Source organism: Elaeis guineensis, chromosome 1 (genome assembly GCF_000442705.2).
Source record: "Elaeis guineensis isolate ETL-2024a chromosome 1, EG11, whole genome shotgun sequence".
Lineage (NCBI taxonomy): Eukaryota > Viridiplantae > Streptophyta > Magnoliopsida > Arecales > Arecaceae > Elaeis > Elaeis guineensis.
Genome location: NC_025993.2, coordinates 86,687,263 through 86,703,619, shown reverse-complemented (window position 1 = coordinate 86,703,619; position 16,357 = coordinate 86,687,263). Strand labels below are relative to the sequence as shown.

At 36.9% G+C, this 16,357-nt stretch overlaps 1 protein-coding gene across 6 annotated transcripts in view; it reads left to right on the top strand.

Moving 5' to 3' along the window:
• Positions 1-16,357, top strand: part of LOC105061513 (uncharacterized) — a 30,552-nt gene that overhangs the window by 10,769 nt on the left and 3,426 nt on the right. For 2 of the 6 annotated variants that reach the window (XM_073255568.1, XM_073255564.1), the window contains exons 6-11: positions 4,840-5,003; positions 7,511-7,645; positions 9,953-10,083; positions 10,570-10,632; positions 10,742-10,820; positions 11,829-11,911. In XM_073255568.1, the coding sequence (XP_073111669.1) occupies positions 4,840-5,003; positions 7,511-7,645; positions 9,953-10,083; positions 10,570-10,632; positions 10,742-10,820; positions 11,829-11,900 (644 nt within the window). In that variant the 3' untranslated portion in view covers positions 11,901-11,911. Of the gene's footprint in view, positions 1-4,839; positions 5,004-7,510; positions 7,646-9,952; positions 10,084-10,569; positions 10,633-10,741; positions 10,821-11,828; positions 12,056-13,922; positions 14,189-14,418; positions 14,709-16,357 lie in introns of those variants that run through there. The other 4 variants (XM_073255573.1, XM_073255567.1, XM_073255571.1 and 1 more) reach the window with 4 other exon arrangements.

Here is a 16,357-nt window from a genome sequence, read left to right as displayed (position 1 = left end):
CTCCTACGGGAGCCGGACTCCGCATCTGATTTTGATTGAAGGGGATTCCGCCCGGACTCCTACGGGAGCCGGGTTCCGCCCGCGACTTCAGCTCCGAGAGGGCTCCGCCCGGACTCCCACGGAAGCCGGGCTCCATCCACGACCCCAACCGCAAGGAGGACTCCGCCCGGACCCCTGTAGAGGCCGGACTCCGACCGCAGCCGAACTTCAGCCGATGGATCTGCGCCCCCTGGCAGGTCACAATAACAACCATGATCCTGCTCCACTTCCTGCGGCGGATTCCGCGCAGCTCCATTACCCCTGACAGGCCGCCGTAACGGTCGCAGCCCTGCTCCACTTCCTACAACGGATTCCGCGCAGCTCCACTACTCCATGGCAGGCCGCAATAACGGCCACGATCCTGCTCCACTTCCTGCGACGGATACCGGGCGATTCTCCCATCCGCTGGCAAGTCACGACAACGGACGCTGCTCCACTCCTCGCAACCGATTCCACGTGGCGAGCTACGGCGATAGCCACGATTCCGCTCCACTACCCTTCGCAATAAATTCCTCCTGACTATGGGCGGCCCACTACCAGACGGTTACAAACGTCGCCATCAATCTGTTACCTCCTCCGCCTATAAAAAGGGGGACCCAGATACGTTATTCTCTAAGCTCTCGTCCTTTCATCTCAAAACTCTGCTAAATTCTCCGTTCGAGCACTCCATTCTTGTTGAGGCAGAGAACTGACTTGAGCGTCGGAGGGTCTTGCCGGAGCAACCCCACCTCCGGTTTAGACTTCCTTTGCAGGTCCCGGCGGCAACCGCGACTTCCCCAACTCCAGCTTCTCCGGCGCAAGCGGATTTTTGCACCAACAAAAACTATTAAGAAACTAAAAATTATGTCTTTAGGAAGCCTCCTACCTGAATATCAAATAGGCACAATCATCAATGGTGGTAATGGTAGTAGTATGATCTACATATAAAACATGTACGTATCAAAATTCAATAGATTTGGATGCTTCCAAATTATAAATCATGGGAAACACCATATTGAGCTGTTAAAATAGTATATTTTTAGACCACTTGATGCATAGGCAAATGACCTCCAAAAGACATGATTTTTGGTTTCAAAGTGGTTTTTGTGATGTATATCATAACTAATGGTATAGATCCTCTGTATGAAGTCTCCATCATTAATTATGGATTGGTAGGATTGAGGCCTCAATTCTTCTAGAAGAAGAGTAAATAAACTCTATTTACATACATACATACATGCATACATAGATCTATACATACATATATGCATGCACACACACATATTGAGATAGATATATACATATGTATATGTTTGCGTTTATATGCATACATATGCATATATGTGTTTGTGTACATCTCTCTCTCTCTCTCTCTCTCTCTCTCTCTCTCTGTATATATATATATATATATATATATATAACATTCCATGCTTTCATATTTTGAATATTTAAATACTGAATGAGATTAAGAGCATGCCATGCTTTTTTTTTTTAAATCTTTTTTTTTAATTAGATTTTGTTGAAGCTTTTTACCTAATGCATTTGTAAATTTTGGTCTCAAAATAATGTTTTGATCACATGGATTTATGAAAGTTAACTATAATTTTTAGTTAGATATTTTGTGCATAAATCTATTTCAAACTTTTATTAAATTAAACTTGATGCAAGGTGCCCAGCATTCACCATTAGATATTTAAATGGCATCATATTGATTTACAGATTTGCTCGTATTTTACATCGTTGGTGGAACCATCCCTTAGCCTCAGATTACTAGTTTCTAGATAACATAGAGGTAGGCTCCTTTTTTTTTTTCTGTCCCTCCATTTTCATGTGAATCAAGCCCACAGGCATCACCTTCTTACAATGCTAACTGCTTAATTGGGTTTTGCAGTGCATGTTTTTGCAGTGCATGTAAGATTCCATGCTTTGATTTTTTTTTTGATGCTGTTTTTAGCTTGAAGATTTTGAGCCATTACATGATGATCTGTATGATAGAATATCCATTTTTGATATCTTCACTTAGCAGTAGCATGAGCTTGGTCATATATAACTTCTTCTTTGTCTCAAGTTGGCCATTATTGACCTGGTGGATGAGGAGACCTAGCATTGATTAAGATCTAGTCTTATTCGGTCCTAAAACAATGTTTATTGGCCCTTTTGGCTTTTGTCTGATTTTTGAGATTTTCTCTCTTAATTGTGTGTTGTCACAAGCACCTTTTGTAAAGAAGGATATTGGAAGTAATCGAATAAGCAGGGCCTACATATAAATGTCTATGGTGGATGCTGTTATACTAGAATGCTGCTACACTAGAAAGTGTAGATGCTTCAAATGACATGATGTGTCGGTATCAGATGCTGATACTTGTTAGGTACTTCTAGAACATTTCAGATAGGTATCCTATTCTTTAAAACTTAAAAGCCGGCCTCGAATACTTATTGAATACAACTAATATGCTTCCCTGATACCTCCAACAATGAGGGGGAGGGTGTTCTTCCTTTGGTTTCTTCTTTTTTCATACTTTCTTTTCTTTTTTGGATGCATGCTGTCCTTCTAATGATGATTCCACGATTTTGGGGTTTGTAACATTGATATTATTTTATAGCATCTGAATTGTTGTCTATGGATTTGAATGATGACTAAATGATAGATTTTGTGGATATTGATGCTATTGAATATAAGCAATGGTTTAGATCTCGTATCAATGCACGTCCTGGTTTTGTCCTTTGGTTGGTACAGGATGGTCCTGTAGTAACTCTTGGGATGGCTTGGCATCCTCAAATTGTACCCAAAATGCCTCTTTTTGCTTTTTTTCCCTTAATTTTTTTTGGCTTTCTTCTATATCTTGTTGTTTCTATTAATAGATGCTTTAGGTCGTCACTGAGCTTGTTAAGCTGATGTTGATTTTGTAGTGCAGGCCTATGTTTTGAACAAAGTTTGATAAATAACCAAAAAAAATCGAAGCATCACTTGTCAATCATATTATGAACAAAAAGCAACTTTGAAATACAATAATGTTCAGCTCACTTTTCTTCTTGAAATTATTTTTCTATTATTTTTAATAAATTTTATTCTAAATATTATAATTTTACAAAAATAAAATACAAAAAAGATTTGGTGTTCACACCCTATGACATATTTGAATTTTATGCTAACCCAAGGTAGTCAAAGGCGAAAGGCGCCCTTGAGACACTTGGGGGTCTAGCGTCTTGAGACGAGAGGCACTAGGAAAGCACTCGTCCGAGTAAAGTAAGGCGCTAAAATTGAGAAAAAAAGCAGAAAATATGATATATAAATAAATAACAACTAGAAATAACTATTGTAATATGAATTACCATATAATTAACAATTTAAGCATAATATATATATAAAACAGTAAAATGCTCAACTAATTCAAGATAAAGTATATGATAACAAGCTATAGCTTTGAATTCATAAATGAAACAGAAAACATAACAAGCCCTAAAGTTCATCAATTGAGTCTCATAAATAAAACAGAAAACATAAACAGCCCTAAAGTGGAATCATATAACTGAAACAAAAAATATAAACAGTCCTAAAGCCTAAAATTCATCAATAGAATCACTAGATTCAGTTCCACTTCCATAGTTGTCATCACTTTCATATTTTCCTCCTTCATTGGATTTATATCCTTCAACATCTTCTTCTATCTCATCTGAATCAGCCTCTATTTCTTCAGAACTAACTTTTCTATACTAATTGACCACTTTACCCCCTGTTAGTAATAGAGCTGAAAAGTTAAATGGATGGTTTTTTAGGTTTTTATATTTTTCAGCCTCGCCTCACTGAGAAAGGCCCTAAAAGGCACCAAAGACATACGCCTGAGTGAAAGGGCATCGCCTGAAGCATCAATAGGTGATGACTCCTTTTGGTGCCTCGTCTGAGTGCTTGAGGCACGCCTTTTGGCACCTTTGACATCACTGTGCTAATCAGGAAAAGTTTAGCTTGATTTATGCCTCATTTGGCAAAACAAATACCAAAAAAAGGGGGTGACGGGTGGAGAAGCTCATTGAAGCTGGATGACAATTCCAGCATTGTGGAGGCAAATCGGAGTGAGAGGAGGTTGGATTTGTGCACCTCTTCTTCCTTCTTCCTTTATCTATTCTCTCCTTTCAACTACTTTCTTTCTTTCCTTTTCTGTTTTCATGTCTCTGTGCATGAGCTAGGGTAAGGAAAATAGGAACACATGGCTCACTTTTACCTTAACTGGGGCCCACCTATGTAAACTGTAAAGGTTGGTATGGGCTGACTGGGTCACTGAACCTTTCAGTCTCAGCTATTAGTCTATTACCAAGAATCAATGGAAGGACCTAGGCTATGAGAGAACTAGTGTCTTGAGGGCATCCCAAGAACTAGTTCCTCATTGGAACGGTATGATACTAGCAGGATGGACTGATACCAACCGGTCCCAAATCATTGATGTAATGTATGAACTATGTTATTTTGATAACCTGCCATGCTTTATGGATGCTATTTTACATAAATATATAAAAAACACATTTGTGCCCGAACTACTACATGTTTAACTTTCTTGTTGTATTGATATATGTGTCATTTTGTATGCATGTACTATACCTGTGTCCTTGCTTGATAATTGCTGTTCCTTAAGCGACCTAGAACAATACCGGACCTACCACTAAGCTTACCATGTTCACCTAGTTAAGTAGTTCTAGTGTAGCATTGAATTCCTTATTAACGACTAGTGATGCTTGTATGATTGTTTCTAGTATATGTCTACTAAGTTAATACTGGGACCATCTATGTTAAGAATTCCTTATTATTTTTCTTCTTTGATTTTGTAGGGGGGCTGTACTCTGGTGGGAGTGCTCAGATGGTAGAGAAATCCCTTGATGTTCATGGTGATGAAATCTTATATGTTGGTGACCATATATTCACAGATGTAAGCCAATCCAAAGTTCATTTGCGATGGCGGACAGCATTGATTTGTCGTGAATTGGAAGATGAGGTTTGTAATTAGCTTGTAATGGTATGTCACAGTAGATCTTTATATGTTCCATGTTTCTTGACAAAATAAAGAAGCCGAATTGAGTGGATGGGAACTGCTTGTTATGATACATTGTTCAACAGCAGGAAACAAGGTTCATACAACCGGTACTGAGAAGGTGAGAACCATACCGGCATGTTGCCGGTTTGACATGGTATGGTTTGTACAGTATGATATGGTCTCTGTTTTTGGAGACAGGCTCCAAACACTTTTTCTCACTCCTCACCATGGTACCATATCAGTTCCAAGTGGTAGGAGGTAGTTCCACTTGGTTCGGACTGGTATAGACTGATTCGGCTCATAAACCGAGCTAAACCTCAATACCATACTGGTACCTTATCAACATGGTACGGTACAGGTTGGTTTGACGGACCTTGGTAGGAAATGTTACTTTAGCTGGCAGCTAGTGATGTTTAAAAGTCGTCTATGACTTAGTTGTCTTCACCCAGCTTGTTTTAGCATGGTTCTAATTGCCTGGACTTAGATTGTTGAGGAAAGTTCTAAAAGGGTGGAGTAAATATTGTACTAGAAGTCATGAAGACGGATTGAAGGAGCTCGTATTGGTGTAGATCATGGTCCTCAGAATGGAATGACCAAACAGGATATTTTTTTGTGATCTGAAGTGGATGGGATGATGAGCCTATTGGTCAAGGATATGCCAACATATTCTCCAGCTTATCTGAAGATTGCAAGATACTTATAGCAGATGAAGACCCCATTTTGGACATATAACTATGATCTGTATTATTTCGATAATCTGGTGAAATCGATGAACTTATTCATTTGACAGAATGTTTGCCGACTAAACTTGTTTTCACAGTTCTGGTAGGTATTTGTTACAATTTAATTCAAAAATATCAGCCATAAAAACTGCGATCAACATAATTGTTGTACTCAAGGTTTCCTTTCAGAAGGAAAGTTGGAGAACCAGATCTCTGTTTTACACTGGAATCTGTACTTTATGATATGTTGATGATACTGATGTGGATTATGGCTGAATAGGATCATGTCTGTTGCTGCTTTATTTTGTGCAATGTGATGGTGTGTGAAGGCAATGACAAGCCAATCATCATGTTGTTTGTATTGTACCACCAATTTGTTTCTTTTATTGACTTGTTGCTAGGCCATTGTCCTTTGTTTCTAAGCCCTATTTTCTTAGCAGCAACATAAGCTTTAGAAGTTGTGTTGTACTTGTCTCTCACTTCTCCTCACATTTGATTGCATTCAGTACTATAAACAATGTGTGCAAGTCTAATATTATCTGTCTTTCTTTTTGTCCCCTTTAAGTTGGAAAGCCACTTGGGATTTATTAAATATGGACACAGTTATTAGTTGTCACTGCAGTTTAAATATGTGAAAGTTGCGGGTAGCTAAAGATTCTGTGGGTACTACAGGAGTAGCAAAAGCCAAGGGAAATAAAAGAAACTACTCATAGGGATAGGGGACTCACTTAAGATCTTTGTGTAATTGTTGGTCTATAGATGACATGGATTTGTAACTTGAATTGGTCTATATTTATTGATGCATATTTTGCTTGTGTTGAAAATTGACTCTTAATGTTTTAAATAGGTTGTGAATTTGATGTTAAAAGTACTCAACTCTTGGTTTCTTATTTTGTTACCAATTCAGAAAAACTGAATTGAATATTTTGGTTGTTTCTTTCTATCATACTATGACTAATGAGTTAGAAAAGCCTAAAAGCATCCTACAGCTTACTGTAAAGACGGATAACTGTAAAGACTAATGCGTAGACAGATATGACACATTTTGATCAAGCTTGTAAACAGGTGCTATTATGGGCTCAACTGCTTTCTTTTTGTGGAGCATGGAAGCTGTCTTCCCTGAGTGGTCATTACATAGAATTAAGACCAAATTTTAACTTGTTTGAGTGGTTAGATTTGAAGGTTTCCCTGGAACTATTTCCCTTCATCCAGTTTAAAATTTTTTGTTTAGAACTTTGTTTGTAATTATGCCTGGTATTTGGCTTGTGTAAGTGAGGATAACAATAAAAACTTATGGAAGCTGAAATTTCATTTACATCTGGGACCTAGTGTAAGTAGGAGTTGCATTCCACTGGCACCATGTCATATAACATGGCTATTAGGTGATATGAAGATAATGACGTAGGACATCTATAGTACATTTTATCTTGTTTTACAAGTTAAAATTTGAATAGAAATCATATCGAATTAAGTTGAACTATTATATTGTACATTTCCTCCATTTACGTATACTTTATATGGCATCAGAAATGATGCTATTCATGCTAACATATGAGAGTAGTGATTTTTATCATGGAAAGCAATGGATGTTAGTCAATTCTTTTAATTAAAATATACAACTGGTTAAATTCAGATTGTTTTAAAACACTTTTGAAGCGATATTGATGAATTAAGTCATCTAATTGCTTAAATAAATTGAGAACTTGAGGTTTCTTATTTCCTTCTGCTGGTATTTGATTTTTACAGTTTAATGCACTGATCCATAGTCGAAGCCACAGAGCAGCACTAATAAAGCTTATACAACAAAAGGAAGTTGTAGGAGATTTATTTAATCAGCTACGTCTTTCCCTACAACGACGAACTAAAGGCCGCCCAGCTCAGGTAACAGAGTACATGATACCTATAGTCTATTTTCTTTGTTCTTCTGTTCAATGTTCTTTTGGATTTTGTGTACATCTTATGTTTCATTATTTTAAATATGAAAGTTACTTGGTTGTATTACCTAGTTTTTTTTTATAAGTGTCATGAACAACACAAACTTGGTGTTCTGATTTTGCAAGTCACCAGCCCCCTATATCAACAAATGCTGATTGATGGTAATGGCTTATAACCTGGACTGTTGGTCAAACTATATAACTGTTGTTATGAGTCATCAGTTCAATTATTAGGTGATCTGAAAACATGTCATTATGATATTTGAAAAAAACTAAAAGAATCAGAAAAATTGTTAGTACTTAACAATTTTTTAGCACTTCTATAGTCATATAGCACCATTGTACTGCATGATACCATGATACCATTATGTGTAATGCACATTTTCAAATTAAGCGATCAACTAAGTCCAAAAGCATCACAATTTCATGAATTAGAACCATTTTCTAGTATGATATTATCATGAATTTCAAACAGGTTTTAAACTTTTGATATATCAACCAACTTCTTTAGTGACAAACCTTGTTAGTCCTTGTAGTTTGTAGAAGACTCAAAAGTTGGCATCCATTGCTAATTATTCTTCCATGGAAAATAAGTGTTCTTAAACGATAACAAACCTGTGAGCTAATGATAAAACAGTTGATGAAAAATATAGATGTTATTCGCATTTAGGTAAATCATAATTCGTATGTGGATTCTATAACATGGAGAATAAATGTTATTAACGCACAAACCATAATGCAGTACATAAGACCCTATCAGTTCAAATATAGATAATCTTATAAACCAAAAAATATACTTAGACTCCATAATATCGATAAATAAACATTAATAAACAACGGACCATCATTGCTGCCCTCACAGGAGCTGCCCAGTGCAGTTATTGGTCATGCTCCAACTGTCGCTTCTGTTGGTGCAGGGGGGAAAGATTTGAGGCCTCAGCCAGTGAGCAGACTTGTCTTGTGATTTTGAGTCATGAGGTCTCGTGGCTCTGGGACATGATTAGGAGTAGGAAATGGAACCATGGGGTGGGGAACTAAGAAGAAAGAGTATCTAGATAAATATGAAAACTTTCTTCTTTTTTTTTGATTGAAAGGGTCAAATTGACAATTCGCAAAATAATGCAAATAAATGCTGTGGCAATGACAATATTTACTCTGGCAACATGATTGCATTTTTCTTTCATTCTGATGAAAGATGATGGACACTATAAATTTATTGTCAACCTGTTTGCAATATTTCTTTGATTTGTATGTCCTCTTGTGATGAGCCTGCAGCCCTCTTGCTGGAGCTTGAGACTCAGGCCTTGCCTGCTCAAGGTCAAAGAGGATCAGATAAGCAAGCTTTTTCTTTTTTTTCTTTTTTTTTGGGGGTGGTGGGGTTTTGTTTTGTTTTTTTTTTGGGCCGGGGGGTGTGCAGAAGAAAGCAGAGATAGAGAGGTAGCTACCCTATCCATGATGCCATAGTTCCACCACTCTTCAATGGACCTTGAAGTCTGCTTAGATGGGGTTGCGACAGGGGGCATACTAGGTTGCTGGAGGTCGGGGTCAAGGGTTAAGTATGCAAATTTGGGTGTGGCAGATGCATGTTGTGGTCTGCACAGTGGGTAGAAAGAGGGGCATACCTAGTGCTGGAGGCTGTTGCCTGCTGTGCTGGAGGTTGCTATCAAGTGTTGAGTGAAGTGTGTGAATTAGGAATTTTTGTGTGTGCAGGGTGGCAGGGGAAGGGGTTATTATCAGGTCTTGGAGGTCAGAAAAATAAGGTAGTCATTCAAAACGATTGGCTGTTATAACCAACAGTTTCGAAAATTTTCGTTTTTGTTAAAATTTTTAACATGTGTTTCCTTCTGGAAAGGAATTGCAGGAAAATGATGATTATTGGCTTTTAGATGTTGAATTAGGAGGCCATCAACCTGTACTTTTGTTCACGTAAAAGGAAAAAATTACATTTCTTTCTCATCCTCATGGGCTGGATTCTCACTTAATGAATGATCCATTATACTCTCGGATTATACACTATGAGGGCTTTGTGCTGTTTTATTTTTCAATTTCCATATTTACTTCAAAAAATTACTTTTATAAATGATCTTCTCATCAGATTTTTACGATACATCTCGGTATTTATTTATAAGTTCTATTGATGTGGACTTTTCTTTATTACTATCTCAGCCATTATACCTAACTTATTATATAAATATTCTAATATTCTTGGGAGATTTACTATATTTGTTTACATGTTAATTGCTGCTTCTTTCAGACTCTGGCTGCAACTAATATGGATGACCAAGAACTAACAGAAAGCATGCAAAAGCTGCTCATTGTTATGCAAAGATTAGACCAGAAAATTGCACCAATGTTAGAAGCAGATGGGGAACTCTTCAATAGAAGGTACCAAACAATATATATCACACCATGTTTGTTGAATGACCGTTCATAAAATTGTTCAAAATGCTGACCCATCATTGCTTAAATCAGTAATATATCAGTATCCAATTTCCCTTTGAGTAATTGAAGATGGCGTTATGAATAGGGTTGCATTGTAAAGATTGCCTTGTTCTCAGATCTTATCATTATCTAATTTCCTGTTGAGTAATTGAAGATAGTGTTATGAATAAGGTTGCATTGTAAAGATTGCTTTGTTCTTAGATCTTCATGTCATAGTTTAGCATCCAGTGGCAAGAATTCTTAACCATTATCAGTCTCTCTAAAATGTGCAAAATTGCTTCACTAGATGTAGATGTGTCTGTATGCCTGACTTGCTGCATATCACCCTTTTCAAGTTATAAACCCAATTCTTGGATGTTGCCTCAAATAGTGGTAACTCAGTACTAGCAATAATTTCAGCTCATTGATGCTGCTAGTTTTTCTGTTCAGATGGGGTTATCTCTCACGTGCTGGATTGTGGGATAAAAGCCACCTTACTAGACAAATTGAAAAGTATGTGGTTATGCCTTCTTTAATTAAACCAATCAACATTATGGGATGTGGGATTGCATGTAGCTCTGAAATTTTATTTTTTCACATTTTCTCTCTCTCTTATTTGCAGGTATGCTGATATATATACATCAAGGGTTTCAAATTTCCTACATTATACACCATTCATGTACTTCCGTTCACAAGAACAGGTTCATACATTTTGGCTGTGTTTGCTATCTTTTATCTATGCACGATCAGAATTTTTTTTTTCTTGAACATGATCTTGCTAACCATATGTACATCTTTGTACTCATCTATTTTAATGTCAAATTTTAGACAATTCTTCTATGTTCAAAAATCTTTCTGGTTTGTGTAGGCATCACATAATACTACTTGTAGATATGGTATTCTTGAATATTGATTCCTTCTATCAAAATTGCTGTATGCCTTACATATGCGCACATTTAAAGATTGCAGTTTTCATGAAGAAACTTCATCAAGGATTTAGTAGTTCAATCATCCCCCATTGTAATATCTTCTAGTACATTAACTTTGTTACTCATTTCATCTTCGGAGTTGATTTTTGTGATTTGTGCTGAGACAAGATTGTATATAGTAGGTTTTCCATCTCAATACTTGACTCGGTACCAGTACCATACTATAACAGTGTTAGTATATTGTACGGTACGAGATGGCGAGTCACAGTGTCATATAGTATGGTATGAGATGGCGAGATATACCAAGTATCATCAGTATGGCATGAGATTGTGTATCGGTTTGGTACTGTTGTGGTACAGTGTGGACTAATATGACAAACCTTGGTATATATTAACTGAAATATCTTTAGCCATAGGATCAACAAGTAACAAACATTTCCTGAGCAATTTACCAACAAATTCTATTGCCATGTTCAACAATTATGGATGTGTCCAGATATTTGATATGATTGTTCATCTTATCTTATCTGAAGAAAACAACTATGTTTGTCACGAACAACCTCCTCAACTTATACTGCTTTTCTTTTGAGGAGTCCACATTCTGCTCACAATTTTCTTTATCAGATCTCATTATGTTTATGATCTTTCATATTAAGTAATTAATTTTGGATGGATATTAGCATTCAGACATTCATAAGATAGTCCCTCATACATGTCCTTTGAATTTGATGTTACTTTATCTTTGCTTTTCCACTTAACAACTAATCCACTATGTTGCAGACGCTTGCACATGATTCACACTCATATTCTTCTAGAGACATTAATGGAGTTGCAGTTGATGACATGCAGTAATCTCCTTTGTTGTAAGTTACTTATTTTCCATTATATAATGATGATATAAAGTTGGAGCAAAATCTAACCAGTCTGTAACAGCAAGAGATGTAAAAACTTCATAATGATGATATATAAAGTCAAGATGTAAAAACTAATCTTCTTCTTCTTTATCATCATCATCTTCTTCTTGTCCTTCAAGATGGTATATGAAGTTGGAGCGAAAAAATAGAACCACCTGAAATTTTAAAGAAAGGAATGAAAGAATGCAAATCTCTTCTTTTTTGAACTGTGTAATTTTTAAGAGGGAAGGAAAACTTCTTTGAACTTCCTGAAATTTTTAGGGAAGGAAGAAAAGAATACAGTTATCTCCAAACTCTAGAATAGGGCATTTTTGTTTACACAAAATGGGCCAATCACTGAAAAGTGAGACCGTGCAAAATGAAGGAAAATGGTCTCAAAAGTGGATCCATTGTGGGTTTAGACGTTCCTTTCTTTCCATAAGCTCCAGAACACCACTAGAGCAAGCTTTCAATCTTCTCCTTAAACCACCTGAATTTTCTAAGAAAGGAAGAGAAGAATGCAATCCTCTCTCAAGTCCAGAGTAACTAGGAAGGTGTATTTGTTTACAAATTAAGGACCCATCTCTGAAAAGAGAGAGAGCAGAACAAAGGATAGTGGTCTTCTTCGGACCACTTGAGTTTTTCAAGAAAGCATGAAAGGAATACAATTCTTTCTAAACTCTAAGTTAACTAAGAAGGTATTTTTGTTGACACAATAATGACAAATTACCAAGAACAGAGATAGGGCAAAATGAAAGACAGTGGTCTCAGAAGTGGATTTGTTGGGACTTTGGACATTCCCTTTTTTATTTCCATGAGCTCCAAAACACTGTTGGAGCAAGCTGGTTGAAAGCTGGTCTGAGGTTTCTTCAAACCACCTGAATTTTGTAAGAAAGGAAGAAAAGAATACAATTTTCTCCAAATTCTAGAGCAACTAAGAAGGCATTTGTTTATGCAATAAGGAACAATCACCAAAGAGAGAGACTAAGGAACAATCACCAAAAAGGGAGACTTCACACAACAAAAGCCAATCACCAAAAAGAGAGACAGTGCAAAGCAAAGGATTGTGGTCTCGAAGTGGATCTGTAGGGGGTCTGGACATTCCTTTCTTTCCATAAGCTCCAAAACAGCATTGGAGCAAGTTGGTTGAAAGCTGGTCCGAGGGATTTAGGAATGCACCTGGATCTCCAACATGTCCACAAAGAGATAATGGAGGTGGATTAGCTGAAGGGTATCGGGGGCTTAGAAATGTTTGCTCCAGATTCCTTTATAAAGCAGCACTTTCAGAGAATATGGTTAATCTCCTCCTGGATAACAGTAGGAAACACATCTTCTATCATATCTGTGCTTCTTCTTGCAAGGTTATCTCTATTGAGTTTGTTTTTGAGACTGAGCAAAGATTTTGAATTTGAGAGGAGCTGGTGTCTTCCAAAGATTTGAGAAGGGTTAGCAAGTGCCATTGGTCAAGAAACTGGTGGAGATGTTTGGTTGAGAATTCTCCTTAGCTATGTCCTTTATATGAAAGAGAATCAGGTGTCTTAGTGGGTCTGACTGAAGAGAGAGGCTCATGTAGTGAAGTGAATTCATCGGGGGCCTAGAGGTCAAGAGGTTTAAACACTAGCTTTCCGGAGAAGAGAGTGTTTATCCTGTTGCAAGGACACAAAAGTATCAGCTTTCACCTTTGCCTCATAGAATGAGGAAAAGAGAGCGGAAGAGAAATATGCCCAAGCTAAGTGTCTTCCCAGAATGTGACCTTTTCTCAATTTTCAAGTTGTAATTTGAAATTTCATAAGGGATGAGGGGGTATATGTCATCACAAATTTTAGAAAGAATTGCTTTTCATCTGCTTCCTCTGTATTCCATGGTCACCGTTCAAGCAGCCTCTAATACCATTCTGCTTAGAGAAATTTTCATGTCCTTCATATTTTTAATCCCAGATCCACCTGCAGATTTTACTTTATAGTTAGCTTTTAATCCACAGGGTAGGCAATGCTTGATGCTGACAAGTTTCCTTTCCAAAAGAAGGATCCAATGACTGTTGATTTTATTTAATACCTAAGAGGGATATTTGAAGATAGAGATGTGATGTTACATTATTATTTTTGGGAGAAAGGTAGGGGGACCCAACTGCATTATAATTATCCAAATTTATATTTTTGGGGGTGCACCGATGAAGAATAGTATCCAAAATCTCTGGTTGTGAGCAAAGCAGGTTGACCATTGAGACATGCCTCAATTTATCCTTGCTCTTTTCATCTTTTGTGTAGAATTAAATGTTAATGTGATATCAAGTTCATTGTGCTTGTTTATTGATTGCAGAGTTGAAAGACTGATATCCCAAGATTTTTTTTTTTAATGATTCGCTATCACTAAATGAGTGTTATGTATATTTTCCTTTCCAAGTTTCACCTATTTGTGAGTTGCTCTCTGATTTGAAACTGAAGTGCCTTAAATTTCTGTATTATGATGCTTGATAGCAAGGACTCAAGTGCTGATACATGAAGTTATCGCAGAACACGTGAGACATGAATTCCCATGCTGGCAGGAACATTGTTAGTTGAATCGTTGCCTAATAAATGTCTAGTTCTACAATAGCAACATTTTTTGTTGATTATTAAGCAACAGGGAGATTTACTCGTACTATAATTGTATAGGTTCAAATATGTAGAATTGCACCATCCAAGACTCGAATCCAGAGTCTCTAGTTACTAGGTAGAGAGGTGTCATCATTGCAAACCAGATTTTGGAAGAATATTTCCCCTTTCAATTGCATGGGTTGATATATTGCTTTTAATTTGATGAGCTCATTCTTGATGTAATGTAAGTCCAAACTTAACTGACATTACATTCTCATTTAAGATGAGGGGAAATGACACTGGAATAAGATACGGTGTCAGTATGAACTTCCAGCAGCTAGAGATGATAATTGTGCCAAAGCCAAACTATTATGTGTGCAAAGATATCTGCAGAAAGGGATGAAAATTAGGATTGTTTCTATGATCTTTTTCCTGAATTATAGTGACAGACTTTCTAAAATTTTTAGTTTTTCCCAAAAAAATTGAAACAATCTTCTTTGTAACCAATTCATACCTTAAAATTAAGAAAAAAAAAAGATCACCTAATTAGCTTATAGACACCTGTCTCTTAGGGGGATAGCTGGCAATCAAAATCTTCTGCCATCTAGCTGTGCTGGTATGTTTGGTGGAAATAAGCTCCGAAGTTGATGTTTCCAATCTATAAATTAGCTTTGGATTTTTAAGCAAAAGTGACCATACAAAAATGTAGCTTTTTGAGAACTAGGATGGAGGAAATCTAGCTGAACATTGGTTTGAGGGTGGAACTTGAACACAATTAATTGGTACCGGTCTCCAATGAATTTGCCAACTACAGTATTGGGGACTAAGAATGTAGGTTGACATGAAACCAATGTGTGAAGAGATACCTACTTCATTAGTCATTTTTTTCTTGGTGTAGTTTTTTTTTCCTCTTAATATATAAAAAGGCAGGAGTGAAGCTCCACCTATCTTTGCTAAGCAAATAGAGTACAGAGTCCTCTGAAACAGAGGCTTGGGTGCAAAAAGGATGAAATCAACACAACAATTGTGCTCCCACTGCACTTTAGGATATTCAGGAGCAGCTTGTAACAAGTCAGTAATCTATTAGGGAATGGCTGTTCCTAGGCTGAGAAGACTTCCAATGTGTGGGAAGAGTTTTGAGCATTAGTTGTGTATTATTATCTTGGAATGGGGAACAAATCGTTCATGTCCCCTTGGACCTGAAAGAGAACAGACAGTGGAAAGGGATCTATATTCTGAAATGGCTCTGGACACAAAACATGCAAACTGAGGAGCTAATATGTAGTTTGAGAAGCCAGTGTAGGATAATGGATCATCAGTCACTGCTGGTGGTTCTTTCAGATAGATGAGAAGGCTAAGGCATTGGTCTAGAGATAGTTTGAGAAGCAGTATAGAATAATGGATCATCGGTCACTGCTGGTGGTTCTTGCAGATAGATGAGAAGCCTAACGCTCACCAAATAATGGAATAATGGATCATCTAGGGAGAAGGTTTGGTGCCTTGCATGCTCACCAAATATATAATATGGATGCTCACCAAATCTGAGGGTTTTAGTTGGAATTAGAGAGGAGGGAAGCTCATCAAATCTGAGGGCTAGGAGTTAGGATATTAGGGGGTGTTTGGTTCACAATTAGAATCGGAATCGGAATCAGAATCGGAATGGGAATGGATTGGAATCGGAATCGGAGTGGATGATTTTCATTGTTATTGTTTGGTTTATATAAAGATAGGAATCGAAATCAACTCAAATTTTTATTTTTATTTTTAATTAAAATTTTTAAAAATTAATTATTTTAAAAATTGATATTAAATAAAAATTAAATATAATAATAATATCTTT